The sequence below is a fragment of the Malaclemys terrapin genome, chromosome 11 (genome assembly GCF_027887155.1).
Source record: "Malaclemys terrapin pileata isolate rMalTer1 chromosome 11, rMalTer1.hap1, whole genome shotgun sequence".
Classification (NCBI taxonomy): domain Eukaryota; kingdom Metazoa; phylum Chordata; order Testudines; family Emydidae; genus Malaclemys; species Malaclemys terrapin.
In genome coordinates, this window is record NC_071515.1 from 20,551,479 (window position 1) to 20,566,072 (window position 14,594).

The window sequence follows — 14,594 nt, forward strand, 5'->3', positions numbered from 1 at the left end:
CAAAATTTAAGGGACTCAAAAAAATTGTTTTTCCACACGTATGCAATATCCAATTTATGACCAGGGAGTGGAGGATGGGATTTCTGCTCTCCATTTCCCAAACCCTTTTCCTATGCAGGAATTTTCTGTTTTGCTTATTTTATTGATCTGAATCGAGTAGTTGAGGAGTCAGTTTGCCTTTCACTACTAAATCAGAGTAGTTTGCATACATGTAAATATTTTATTTTGAATTTAACACAATAAGCTCTGTTTCAGGACCAGCCATTACATGAACATAAGAACGGCCATACTGGGTCAGACCAATGTCCATCTAGCCCAGTATTCTGTCTTCCGACAGTGGCCAATGCCAGGTGCCCCAGAGGGAATGAACAGAACAGGTAATCATCAAGTGATCCATCCCCAGTCGCCCATTCTCAGCTTCTGGCAAACAGAGGCCCAACTCTGCCCATCCTGGCTAATGGCCATTGATGGACCTATCCTCCATGAATTTATCTAGTTCTTTTTTGAACCCTGTTATAGTCTTGGCCTTCACAACACCCTCTGGCAAGGAGTTCCACAGGTTGACTGTGCACTGTGTGAAAAAATACTTCCTTTTGTTTATTTTAAACCTGCTGCCTATTAATTTCATTTGGTGGCCCCTAGTTCTTGTGTTATGAGAAGTAATAAAGAACACTTCTTTATTTACTTTCTCCACACCAGTCATGATTTTATAGACCTCAAGCATATCCCCTCTAAGTCTCTTTTCCAAGCTGAGAAGTCCCAGTCTTATTAATCTCTCCTCATATAGCAGCCATTCCATACCCCTAATCATTTTTGTTGCCCTTTTCTGAACCTTTTCCAAGTCCAATATTTTTTTTTTGAGATGGGGTGACCACATCTGCATGCAGTATTCAAGATGTGGGCGTACCATGGATTTATATAGAGGCAATATTATATTTTCTGTTTTATTATCGATCCCTTTCTTAATGATGCCCAACATTCTGTTCACTTTTTTGATTGCTGCTCACATTGAGTGGATGTTTTCAGAGAACTATCCACAATGACTCCAAGATCCCTTTTTTGAGTGGTAACAGCCAATTCAGACCCCCACATTTTATATGTGTAGTTGGGATTATGTTTTCCAATGTGCATTACTTTGCATTTATCAACATTGAATTTTATCTGCCATTTTGTTGCCCAGTCACCCAGTTTTGAGAGATCCTTTTGAAGCTCTTTGCAGTCTGCCTGGGACTTAACTATCTTGAGTAGTTTTGTATCATCTGCAAATTTTGCCACCTCACTGTTTACCCATTTTTCCAAATCATTTTTGAATATGTTAAATAGGACTGGTCCCAGTACAGACCCCTGGGGGGACACCACTATTTACCTCTCTCCATTTATTCCAACCTTTATTTCCTATCTCTTAACCAGTTACCAATCCATGAGAGAACCTTCCCTCTTATCCCACAACTGCTTACTTTGCTTAAGAGCCTTTGGTGAGGGACCTTGTCAAAGGCTTTCAGAAAATCTAAATACACTATATCCACTGGATCCACCTTGTCCACATGCTTGTTGACTCCCTCAAAGAATTCTAGTAGATTGGTGAGGCATGATTTCCCTTTACTAAAACCATGCTGACTATTCCCCAACAGATTATGTTCATCTATGTGTCTGACAATTTTGTTCTTTGCTATAGTTTCAACCAGTTTGCCCGGTACTGAAGCCAGGCTTACTGGCCTGTAATTGCTAGGGTCTCCTCTGGAGCTCTTTTTAAAAATTGGCGTCACATTAGCTATCCTCCAGTCATTTGGTACAGAAGCTGATTTAAATGATAGGTTACAGACGACAGTTAGTAGTCCTGCAATTTCACCTTTAAGTTCCTTCAGAACTCTTGGGTGAATACCATCTGGTCCTGGTGACTTATTACTGTTTAGTTTATCAATTTGTTCCAAACCTCTAATGACATCTCGGTCTGGGACAGTTCCTCAGATTTGTCACCTAAAAAGAATGGCTCAAATTTGGGAATCTCCCTCACATCCTCAACCGTGAAGACCGATGCAAATAATTCATTTAGTTTCTCTGCAGTGGCCTTATCGTCCTTGAGTGCTCCTTTAGCATCTCAATCGTTCAGTGGCCCCACTAGTTGTTTAGCAGGCTTCCTGCTTCTGATGTACTTAGAAATTTTTTTTTTATTCCTTTTGAGTCTTTGGCTAGCTGTTCTTCAAATTCTTTTTTGGCCTTCCTAATTACATTTTGATACTTCATTTGCCAGAGTTTATGCTCCTTTCTATTTTCCTCATTAGGATTTAACTTCCACTTTTTAAAGGATGCCTTTTTGCCTGTCACTGCTTCTTTTACTTTGTGGTTTAGCCACGGTGGCTCTTTTTTGGTGCTCTCTGTTTTTTAATTTCGGGTATACATTTAAGTTGAACCTCTATTATGGTGTCTTTAAAAAGTTTCCATGCAGCTTGCAGGGATTTCACTTTTGGTGCTGTACCTTTTAACTTCTGTTAAACCTAACCTCCTAATTTTTGTGTAGTCCCCCTTTCTGAAATTAAATGTTACAGTGTTGGGCTGCTGTGGTGTTTTTCCCGCCACAGGGATGTTAAATTTTATTATATTATGGTCACTATTACCAAGCAGTCCAGCTATATTCACCTCTCGGGACCTGATTCTGTGCTCCACTTAGGACTAAACCAAGAATTGCTTCTCCTCTTGTGGGTTCCAGGACTAGCTGCTCCAAGAAGCAGGCATTTAAGGTGTCAAGAAACTTAAGCTCTGCATCCCTTCCTGAGGTGATATGTACCCAGCCAATAAGGTGATAGTTGAAATCCCCCATTATTATTATTGAGTTTTTTATTTTAATAGCCTCTCTAATCTCCCTGAACATTTCACAGTCACTATCATCATCCTGGTCAAGTGGTCTGTATCCCTACTGCTATTTCCTTATTATTTAAGCATGGAATTACCATCCATAGAGATTCTACGGTACAGTTTGGTTCATTTAAGATTTTTACTTCATTTGATTCTACACTTTCTTTCACATATAGTGCCACCCCACCACCAGCACGACCAGTTCTGTCCTTCCAATATATTTTGTACCCTGTTATTACTGTGTCCCACTGATTATCCTCATTCCACCAAGTTTCTGTGATGCCTATTATATCAATATACTCATTTAATACGAGGCACTCTAGTTCACCCATCTTATTATTTAGACTTCTAGCATTGCTATATAAGCACGTTAAAAACCTGTCACTTTTTAGCTGCCTGCCATTACATGATGTAACTGAATGGGACTTTTTTTCATTTGACTGTTTCTCATCGGAGCCTACCTGTATTTTATCTTCCATCCTCTCCTCATTAGGACATAGGGAATCTTCATTTACAGATCCTCCCCACTGAACAACATGCTCCTCTCACCTGTCGGCTTTCCCCCAGACCTTAGTTTAAAAACTGCTCTACGACCTTTTTATTTGAAGCGCCAGCAATCTGGTTCCATTTTGGTTTAGGTGGAGCCCATCCTTCCTGTATAGGCTCCCCCTTTCCCAAAAGTTTTCCCAGTTTCTAATAAATTTAAACTCCTCCTCCCTACACCATCGTCTCATCCACACATTTAGACCCCGCAGTTCTGCCTATTTAATTGGCCCTGTGCGTGGAACCGGAAGCATTTCAGAGAATGCTACCATGAACATGCACCACATCAATGCAGTAACTAGAAGGGCTGCTGTTCCTCAGGACATAATTCATAAGGACTCTATCAGGTGAAGCAAATGTAGAATTCAGGTTCATAGCTTGACTGGAAAGTACATTTTACCGTTCACAGCATATATGCCCAACCTGTGGCACAGTATGTCAGTTTAGATATTACATTAGCTACTGCAGATAGACGGTACAACCTGTCAGAAAAAACACACCACTAATTCTATCCACCACCGATAATACAAGCCAAAAGAAATCAAAGAAAGGCTTCCTGAATAAAACTTCTAATGACCTTCATTATCTACAGGCAGCAACACATCACCTACAATTCAAGATGTGGTCAGTACAAAGGATGGTGGTAAAACTTCTCCAAGTCTCACAGCCCATCTTTAGATGGTGGGCAAGAATACGGAAGATGTTTAAAATTTTTGCCATGGTAGAAATGTAGGTGTTCAGATGTTTACGAATATCTCTTCCCCATCTACTCTCTACGAAAATATTAAGTCTACAGTAATTGTACTCACCCAATAGTTCCTTTTCCTGACATTGGTGGGCTGGGTGGTTTCTGGGTAGGTGGAGTAGTACGAGGCAGCCCACCCATCTTCATATTCTGTGTACTAACCTGCATGAAAGAACGGAGAAAAAAAACAGCCTTTACTATACTCAGACTTTAGGCAATAAGATAGCAAGATTCCTTGAAAATTCATTCTATAGTACTAAAGAGGCAGGGGAAGGTTTAAACTGAAAAAAACTGAGAGGCCATGCATTTCATATGCAACTTCTACTCTGCTAGAGGTCAACAGTTGCACTCAAAGGACTCTTCGTTATGTGGGGTTTGCAAAGATTTGTATACAGAAACTGCATTTGCCTTTAGGCCATCACATGAATATTAAATCTCTGCTGATGTTGATCTGTATTTAATCCAATTAAAAATCTCTTTTAGCGGGGCGATGAAGTAGTTTTTGGGTTTTTTTGTTTTGTTTATTTGTTTAAGATAAAAGCCAGTTATTTCTGGTTGCACTGCTTAATGTTAATTGCCCCATATTTTTTGAGAATGGACTTTAAAAGAACTAGAGGATTAAGTAGGGTTACATACTAGGCCACAATACGGTAATTAATATAACTAAAGAGCAGCTAAACTTTAGTAAAGTTATTTTTATATTCAAGGTATGCTCCAGTAGAACTAATCTCTCTCATTTTAAGATTGAATATAAAATGCTTTAAACAAGAATGCTATATATTGTAATGTTTTCACATTAAGATACCAAAACTATTTAATGAACATAAACTACATACACAAAACATGCAGCCAAACTAAATTTATAACAGTCTAAGCTAAACTAAATCTCTAGTTTGTGGAATAGGAAAAAAGAAATCATGATTACTACTGATGTGATCTTTCCAGTTTTCTTCCTTAGAAAATAGTGAGATAATCAGAAACTACAAATTCAAGTTAATATTTCACTATTTAAGTCATCAGTATCAATGTTAACTGATCTCAGTGCTGATTGACAACATAATTACTACTTACATCATGAATTATAAACATCAAAACATTTTGTTTTTGATGTATTCACCAAGCCAATTAATAGCTCTCTCTGGCTGCATACAAAAGGTAGATACAGCAGGTAGAGAATTTATACACATATATTCAGGGAGGATCTATAAAATATCTTTTTAATCTATGAGCCCTAAATCTATTCCCCATCATATAAATAATGTCAAATGATTTGTGCTAAATAATTTAGGCTTTTAATTGTTTTTATGTTGGTTATTTCCCGTTATTAAATACTCTTTACACTCTCCTTTTTGGATACCCATGCCATGCTCTACTGCACACAGCTACAATGTATATCATTTCCAACATGTATTGTTTCCAAACAACATGACATATTTCCAGAAAGTAAGTCCCCCTATTTATAGAAAAGGCTCCGTGATCAAGTTGTTAGTGATGTTTAGAAATATTCTGAGAGGCAAATTACACCCTTTTAATCGCTCCAAAAGCCAAGCAGTGTTTATTTGTGTTGCCGTTTAAATGACAGAGATTATTTAAGGATTAATATATAGCAATATCCTGACACACTGAAACTTGACTCCTATATAGAAGGTGAAAACAGAAGATGGAAATCTCAAAGCTATGCTGCTTTTAGCTTGCCAGGAAGGGAGGGAAAAAGTTTAGAGAAGCGACTATTGAGATTTTTAGAATTTTTGAGACAGTAAAAGTCTCAAATGTTCTGATTAGTTTTACAAACATATCTTGCAAATAGTATCATAAAGTCCTTTAAGCCAACTTTAAGCAACATGAAAACTAAAGTTACTTTAAGTGAAGGGCTAGGTAAGCACTGAACTACATCAATTTGAGGGGGAGAGGGAAAGTGTATAATGAAAGGAAAGTGCATTTTATTCCATACACGGAACATGGAAAATACATCCCAAAAGCTGGTTGTTTTTTTTAAAGTTGCAGAATCTCCTTCATCTCCTTTCATCAAAACTTGTCGGTATCACCCACTTACCTGTCCGAGCTGTTTAAAACAAACATCCTTTATTAATGTTAACTCCTAGGTCACTTCTTATGCAGAGGACGTCAATGGCGCATTAAGATCTACGAGTAGGATTTTCAAAAGTCTTCAGATGGGAACAGAGTTAGACCAGTGGGAGCACTTTCGAAAATTCCATTCTAGATATTTCAAACCTCCCATAAGTGTCTATCACTTGGGGACACAAACTGCATCATAACCACTACCTATAGGATTACACTTAAACTATATGATTAAATCTACTTTAACATACCCCTCAAAGTTTAAAGAAGAAACTACATTACTGTTATTAGTAATACTACTACAATAGTAATCGGAACTGCAATAATGTATTCGGCTCCCATTATACTCGGAGTTGTACAAACAAACAGAGATTATAGTCCCAGCCCCAGAGAGTTGGAGTGGGAGTAGTTGGAGGATAAAGTAAAGTAAAGTGAACAGTGTAGCAGAAAATTGGAAGTCATGCCTGTCGTTTGCCTCACCAATGTAGAACTCCAGTGATTGCCAATATCTTTTACATACAAAGAAACAGCTTTAGAAAACGTAACTAAAAACAGTACAAGAATCTCTTTGTTAACTAGGAATTTAAACAGTGAAAAAGAAAGGAGACATTCTTTAAAAAGACTAAAATTAAAGGAGGGTAATGCATGATTAAATTTAGACTCCCCCATGTGATGACTTTGAAGCTGTAATGTTGAAAGAGAGCAAGTAATCAAAGTTTCACAGAGCTGTTTTACAAATCTGAAAGGGTTGACTGATTTAAGTTTAGCTATTGTCAGTTACACAGCTCTGTTTGAACAGTCTCCACTTTGACTTAAGGCCAAATAATCAAGAAAAGCAATGAGAAATATACAGCTATTTCAACAGTTCTGATTAACATTGACCGACATTCACTGCTAGAACAATACCATACAACATACAGAGAAAGCTTTCCGATTATCTTGGATGAGGAGAAATGGAGAGAGAGAGAGCATTAGGATAAAGTAGGAAATTGCATCAGTAACTTTAGCTGAGATGCAAGTCAGTTCATCTCTAACCCCCCCAACCCAAGAAAGATGCAATTTTCAAGTCCCTCTTCACCGTCTATGTAAGGATTTCTAGTACCAGAAATAGAGGGGAAAATATTCATTCCCCCATTACTGGGAAAATGTTCACACATCTGCAGTTAGATCCACTTTGTATACCCTTTCTATGTGTGCACACACATGCATGTCATACACAGATATCTTCCTACACTAATCCCCAACTCTGGAAATTTAAAGGAGTGACCCTAAAGAATTTTTTTTTTTTTAAATAAGCAGCAAATGAATGGAACGTTACTCTTGCATTCACTGCCAGATTTTTAAATTTGTCCAGTATACTTAATTTCTAGAATAACTCTGCTTGCTAAGAGGTTCTGATTTTATTTCCTAATTAAGTTCCTCCTAAAATGTAAGGTGTTCATGCGCCAAGTAATTGAAGAGCGGACCAAATTGTTGCACTCTAATTACCCCGTATAAAGAGGAGTTTAGGTTTCCCACCCAGACTATTTCAGGAATGAATAAATGGATGTAAGTACTGTCAGACTGTTCAGTGATGTATTAGGCTGTAACTCCCCACTCTCATTGCAAAAAAGGAAGCAACTTAATTCTTTCTATATTAGGCACTTGAAAAGATTTTGAAAAGTAGCATGCTGCATTGTCTTCTAGTGCCCCATGAACTACAATAACCACAAATACTTCTAAGGTGTTTGATTCCTGGATCTACTTGTGACTAAGAAAAAATGACAGGAGATACTGATGAGATAACTGAATCTAAGGCCTTGATTCAAGGACAGCATGGATTTAATTCATGGTCAGAACAAGTCTGGAGATCGTGCAACACTTATCACTAGAGGCCCCAAAACTGGTGGAAGGCAAGGTGAAGAACACACAAAACTGCAAATATTTAAAAGTGAACTGCACAGGAAATAAAATTACTTGCATATATTTGTTTTATGAAGTATAAAGGCAGGTCAAAAAGGTGTGTTTTCAAAGGTTTTTCCCCTGTTTTTCTAATGCAAAATAAAAAAAGGAGGGGCAGGAAACTCCTTTCATAAGTTCAGGCTGCCTTCTTTATGAATCACAAAAAAGAAAAAAAATAGGTGAACACTCATTTTTTCCTTTGCAGGCCATCTTGAAAACAATCGCCAAGCCTACCAGCCCTTATTTTTTATCTCCCAAACCTCCCCAAAACCAGCTTTTTTCAATTTTTAACCATGCCTCCCTCTCACACCATAAGCTTTTTCAGCAGGAAAGAGCCTAGGAAAGCTCAACGAACAATTCCATGCTAACTCCGTATCTTTTACAAAGCATCCAATTTTAAGACTTTTCAAGTGAAAGAATCCATCACATCCCAATGGTTAATTACCCTCACCCTTAAAAATCGTTTTTTCCGGTTATTCTATATTTCCAGGTGCTTTACCTCAGCTTCCTGATCTGGTTAGGTCTTTGCTAGATTAAAAGAGCTCTGTGCTATCAGAAATCTTCTCCCTGTAGTCTTCTAGACCATAATCAAGCCATCTCAATCTTCACTTTGATACGTGAAATAGATTGAGTCCTTCAGTCTCCCACTGCATGGCAGTGTAAATCTATTACTCAGCAACTGACTTATAGCTGATATGAAACTACTACAATTAGAGTGATTTTTTTTTTTTTTTAACATGACAGCAGCCTTGAATGAACTGCAGAATTGCTCTGATTGAACTATTCAACCTTCAGGAACGATTTCATGGGTAAAAAAGTAGTCCCTTGAACAAATATTTTATAGATACATAGATGTATTGTATAGTCTTACTAACACTTAATCACCAGACATGCTACGAGCCCCTGCATTTGCACAGGTGTATTGTGTATTCATTCACATGGCATGTTGGCAACTACTGTCTATAGATCTGAAGCATTAACAACAGGATCTACTTTAAACACCATGACCCTTTAGCTGCAAATAGCAGTGAACACGTCAATAGAGAACATTTCTTTAAATACAGAATACTCTTCAGGATCAGATCTCAAGTGGAGGCACTTTCCAGAGAAGAAGTCAGACCTAACCCACTGGGTGTGGAGGGGGATCTGGACTGAGGAAGGGGCAGGGAGTTCGGGGGAGGGGGTGAGGGCTCCAGCAAGTGGTGTGGGCTCTGGGGTGGGGGTGGGAAGTGCAGGAGGGTACTCCAGGCTGGGACAGAGGAGTGGATGGGGGGATCCAGGCTGGGGCAGGAGCATGGGAGGGAGTCAGGGGTTCAGGCTCCTGCTGGCACTTACCTCAAACAGCTCCCAGAAACAGCAGCATGTCCCCCCTCCAGCTCCTACGCGGCGACATGGCCAGGCAGCTCTGCGCTGCCCCATCCGCAGGCATCGCCCCTGCAGCTCCCAATGGCTGCGGTTCCCGGCCAATGGGAGCTGCGGGGATGGCAGTTGAGACAGCGGTTGGGGCGGGGGCAGCGTCCTATGCATAGGAGCCGGAGGGGGGACATGCTGCTGCTTCCGGGAGCCACGGCACGCACAGAGTGGGGTAAGCCCCCAACCCCGCTCCCTGACGGGAGCTCGAGGGCCAGATTAAAATATCCAAAGGGCCGGATGCAGCCCCCGCACCACTTCCCGCAGCTCCCATTGGCCGGGAACGGCAAACTGCGGCCACAGGGAGCCGAGGGGCTCCATGCCTGCAAACGCTCCAGGTAAACAAAACGACAATGTATTAGATATTCAATTCAATACTTCCATAGAGTTTAAAATCATCAAATTTTGGTGTAGATCCGTTTATAAGCCGACCCCTGCTCTTTGATGCGTCACTTTTTTACCAAAAATATTCGGCTTCTGAACGAGTATATGCGGTAAGTATTATATATGTGATCTCCTCAAAAATGGGTCACAACTGCAATTCAATTGTATTTATATGACTATGGAGGCCATTTTTCACTTGCAGCTTCAAGTCACATGTGCCAGTCTGTGCACCTAGGATTTTTAAGTGCAAATCAGATCAAATGACTATTTAAACCTGAAAGTGCAACATACAGCACAACTTTTTTTTTTTTTTTTAAATAAAGAAAACCCCACAAATCCGGCAACAAAAGATTGTCTGACACACATTTCCTGATTGGCCTAATCAAACTTGAAATCAAGGTTGTTCTTTGACAAGCAACTTTAAAATTCTAACTTGACCTACACTAGAATCATTCAAGTTCTATAGATAGAAGAATTTCTTACTCTGAAAGGCAGAAAAGAGGCTCTTACCATCACTGCAAAGGGGAAGAGAACCTGCCAGCTCTTATCTATAATGAAGTGAACATACAATACTTTTAGATCATTACTTCTGCATAACTTGGAGAAAGTAATGAAAACTTTGAGAATCTGCCAGCTGCTTTTCCAAATCACTCAAAGTTACCACACCAAGATTAGGATTTTTACAGAAACTCTCTTTGGGAAATTCAGTATTAAAAATGCATTACTACTGCATTACAAATGCTGTACTGTCAGTCTGGATACCTGGAAAGATACTGCAACAAATTAAGCAATCAATTTATAAGCATCTAGAAGATAAGGTAATAAGTAATAGCCTACATAGATTTCTCAAGAATAAATCATGCAAACCACCAATCTAAATTTCCTCCTTTGATAGGGCTACTGTACTATGCCTAAGGGAGAGCTTCTCCTGTCGGTGTAATTAATCCACCTCTGCGAGAGGCAGTAGATATGTTAACATAGTGCTGTCTGCACTGGAGGTTAGGTTGGCACAACTGCATCACCCGGGAGTGTGGATTTTTCACACCCCTGAGCAACACAGTTATACCAAGGTAAGTTTGTAGTGTAGAGCTGGCCTTAGGCTCACCTGGGAGTACTCATATATGACAGTTTTCAGGATTGTGGCCTAAGTACATTAATGAGTTAACATAATACTGCTAAGTTAGTGACATACTAAAAGCAATCTGATATTTTTAAGAGTGGTTCAACATTTTGCATAGTGATATTACCAAGTCTGAGAAAATATCTGTAAAAGTTTGCCTTTATACATATAGTATTTTACATAAAGAGTAACTGACATTTATTTAAAGTAACTAATGTGTGATACTGCAACTTTAAAAAAAAATGCAAAATTTAATATAAAAAATATTTTTGATTTTGCAACAACCTTGGTGTCCCTTTATCGGAGTAATTTTACATTGAAATACTGGTCACAAAGTGAATCATAAATCACACCGTATATAGGATAAAAAGAGTATTACACAGGGGGAGGTTTAAATTCGGCTAATTACTCATTTATATGCCATTTATTCCTACTCAGTATAAATATACTATTTCTCCCTTGTTAGGTGAAAACTAGCTCTACTAAAATGAGTCAACATTTCACAGTAAGCTTTTATAATTAACTGCAAATATTAGTTACATTAAATCCATCCATTTATATTGCAAAATGTCTAACACTGAAATCACACTGAGACTGAAGGTAGAATACATAAGGAGGGAGAAGGAATGGTTTATTCTTTTAAAAAATTATTATTAGTGACATGCTAATTTCAAATCTCTCCCCATGTGTAATAGTCTCTAAAGAATAAGAATGGAAATCCAGCCCTGGGGTTTCTTACCTTAAATCTAAGCAACCACTTAATGCATACATGGAGCAAATAAAAGAGGTAAGGGAAAAAAGCATTGAAAGGTTAGTTGGAACTTCAGGATATGAAGAGAAAGGAAATAAAGAAAAAGTTAAGCATTCAGCATCAACAAAATAATGTATCAATAGATCATAGAAAGAGTGGTTAAAGCAGAATGTGCCATGAACAAAAGATTTTCAAGATGAAACTTTTAATAGACACACTGATTAATCAAACAGCCTCCAGATAGGTCTTAAATTTAAGTAGGTAACTAAATAACCAACTACTCATGAGACAGCGCAGTCACTCAAGTTTTCCCAATGCTAATATTCCAAGGGTCAACATTTTCCCCACAGTGACAGTGTTGGGTTCTAAGTGGATTAACTTTACAAGTGAATTTATACTAGGTGGCAAAAAGCATCCTCATTGATTATGAGAATTTGGATGAGAGTAAACTTTGTTTTACATGTACACCTCTACCCCGATATAACGCTGTCCTCAGGAGCCAAAAAATCTTACCGCGTTATAGGTGAAACCGCATTATATTGAACTTGCTTTGATCCGCTGGAGTGCGCAGCTCCGCCCCCCCGGAGCACTGCTTTATCACATTATATCCGAATTCATGTTATATCAGGTCGCGTTATATCGGGGTAGAGGCGTATTATTATAATTCCAATTTGCTGAAGCAGAAGCACATTCATTCTGGAGTATTAACCTAATCTAAAAGTGTCCTGTCAGCCAGCCCTGTCATGTCAGCTAGCACTCGACCTGAAGTGATGAAAGATCTCCTAGCAAGGAGAACCCTGAATCTCAATTTTTTTGCACTCCAAAGGCTGAGTAAAATTGGGAGTTTAGGCACTAGCTTTTAAAGTTAAGTTTTATTTATGTCCTGCTGCCACAATGCCAGATAGTTTCACAAGCCCTAAATGTGTTCAGAAATACCAGTCCATTGGTTTGACTATTTATTTGTTTTTTTTTTTTAGTTCTAAGTAATTTTTAAGAATGCTGCATTTTCTTATACCCTATGTGATACTGGGAACACTGAACAGCTCGGAATCCCAACTGTTACTCATCTAGACATACCATATTTTGGGTCATCCATTGTTTAGTTCCCAAATAAACCCCACTATATTATATAGGTATAATACATTTTTCTGATTTACTGAAAATTTCCTCTAAATTACAAGGCCCACAGATCTAATGATCAATAGGCTCTCAGCTTCATGAAGCTACATAACCAGAACCAGACTTGTCAGTCACTGCCACGGAAGAGCATGGCAAGCTACTCTGAAGAGCTCACCAGTTGAGACAGTTTCCATGGCAAAGGTTAATATCCCCTGTGGTCTGAAACTTAATGAGATTATATGCACTACAGAAATATACTGTGAGTTCCTACTGTAGAGCATAATTTTGAGCTAATTTGAATGAACTGAACAGGATTTTTTATCCTACTGGGGTCAGATCTGAGGATCATGTAATTCAGAGGAAGGAAATTTTTAGCAAATTAGAATAAAATTTCCCTCTTCTCTTTCATCTACAAGGCCCATTGCTTCATTAACCAATGGGATTTTCATAGCGTGGCTTCAGGGAGGGTTCAAACAGAACTAACTACATATAGGATTTTAAATTCCTTCTCCACTACTCAGACCACAGCATGAAACATTCTCTAACTGAAGGTACCATCCACTGATGCCTGAATGTCCAGCTTATACATTTTTGAAAAGGGATGAATGGATAACCCGGTGGCTGTGCTGCAGATCTCATAGCACATGTAGTTTCTTAGCTGGGTCAGCTGCTGCCACTCTCAGTGAGTGGACTTTGACCTCACTTGCTTGGAAAGAGACACTGACTTTTAGGCTTCATGGATTCACCATCTCAGCCATTTTGAAACAGTGGATTTTGATACTCTCTTTTCTTTATATATCAGACAGTAGAGAATCAATGGAGCACTGTGTGTGACAGAGGTAGATCTCAAAGGCTCTACCAAAATCCAATATATGCCACAACTTCTTTCTTGGGAGAGAATTTTTCACAGAGCCCCCCAAAAAAATCATACTCGCCACTCGTCATACTCCATATCATTGTGGAATATGTAGTATTATCCCTCAATAGATAAGGCTCTAAGCTCTGCCACCTTCTGGGGGAGTAATGGCTATCAGGATTGCCACTTTGATGGAGAGGAAATATATGGATGCCTTCCTGTTGGGCTCAATAAGATAAAGAGTCAAGATGTTAAGGACCAACTTTAGGTCCCATGGCAGTGCCCAATAAATCTTAGGAAGATGAACTAAAGATGTAGCTATAAGAAATCACTTAACATCCCAGCATAAAGATATCCTCATCCTGTCTGTATGCTGGATTGTGCAGCCACTGGACATTTTGAAGTTGAAACTGTAAAGCACTTGATCAGACACTGAACACCTTTTCTGCAGCTCATGAGAGTGAGGCTTAGATAGTCTGCACGGGGGCGAGTGGGGGGACCACCTTTGAAGAAAAATTGCTATACCAGAGTCAGGTCAATTATGCTAAATCCCAGGATTCAACACTCTTCCAACCCTTGTCCTCAACTGAGGCTGCTGGTGACTGAAAACTTCCTAGAGGACTAAAATTCTGCCCCTGGAGAGGAAGCGAATACCCTGGGACAGAGCTGGAGGGGATGTCCAATGGGTAGGGGCTAGGAACACAGATTGAGGCACCTCCTGCACAAACTGGTATCAGGTGGCTGGGGAAACCCGTGGAGGGAGTCATGCTCAACATCTCCCGAGTTCCCATAG

The 14,594-nt window shown here is 39.1% G+C and overlaps 1 protein-coding gene across 14 annotated transcripts in view; it reads right to left on the reverse strand.

Moving 5' to 3' along the window:
* Positions 1-14,594, reverse strand: part of ABI2 (abl interactor 2) — a 98,329-nt gene that overhangs the window by 27,718 nt on the left and 56,017 nt on the right. For 7 of the 14 annotated variants that reach the window (XM_054043369.1, XM_054043377.1, XM_054043368.1 and 4 more), the window contains exons 4-5: positions 11,815-11,832; positions 4,206-4,303 (exon numbers count right to left, since the gene is read on the reverse strand). In XM_054043369.1, coding sequence (XP_053899344.1) covers positions 4,206-4,303; positions 11,815-11,832 — 116 coding nt within the window. The remainder of the gene's footprint in view (positions 1-4,205; positions 4,304-11,814; positions 11,833-14,594) is intronic. The other 7 variants (XM_054043379.1, XM_054043371.1, XM_054043378.1 and 4 more) reach the window with 1 other exon arrangement.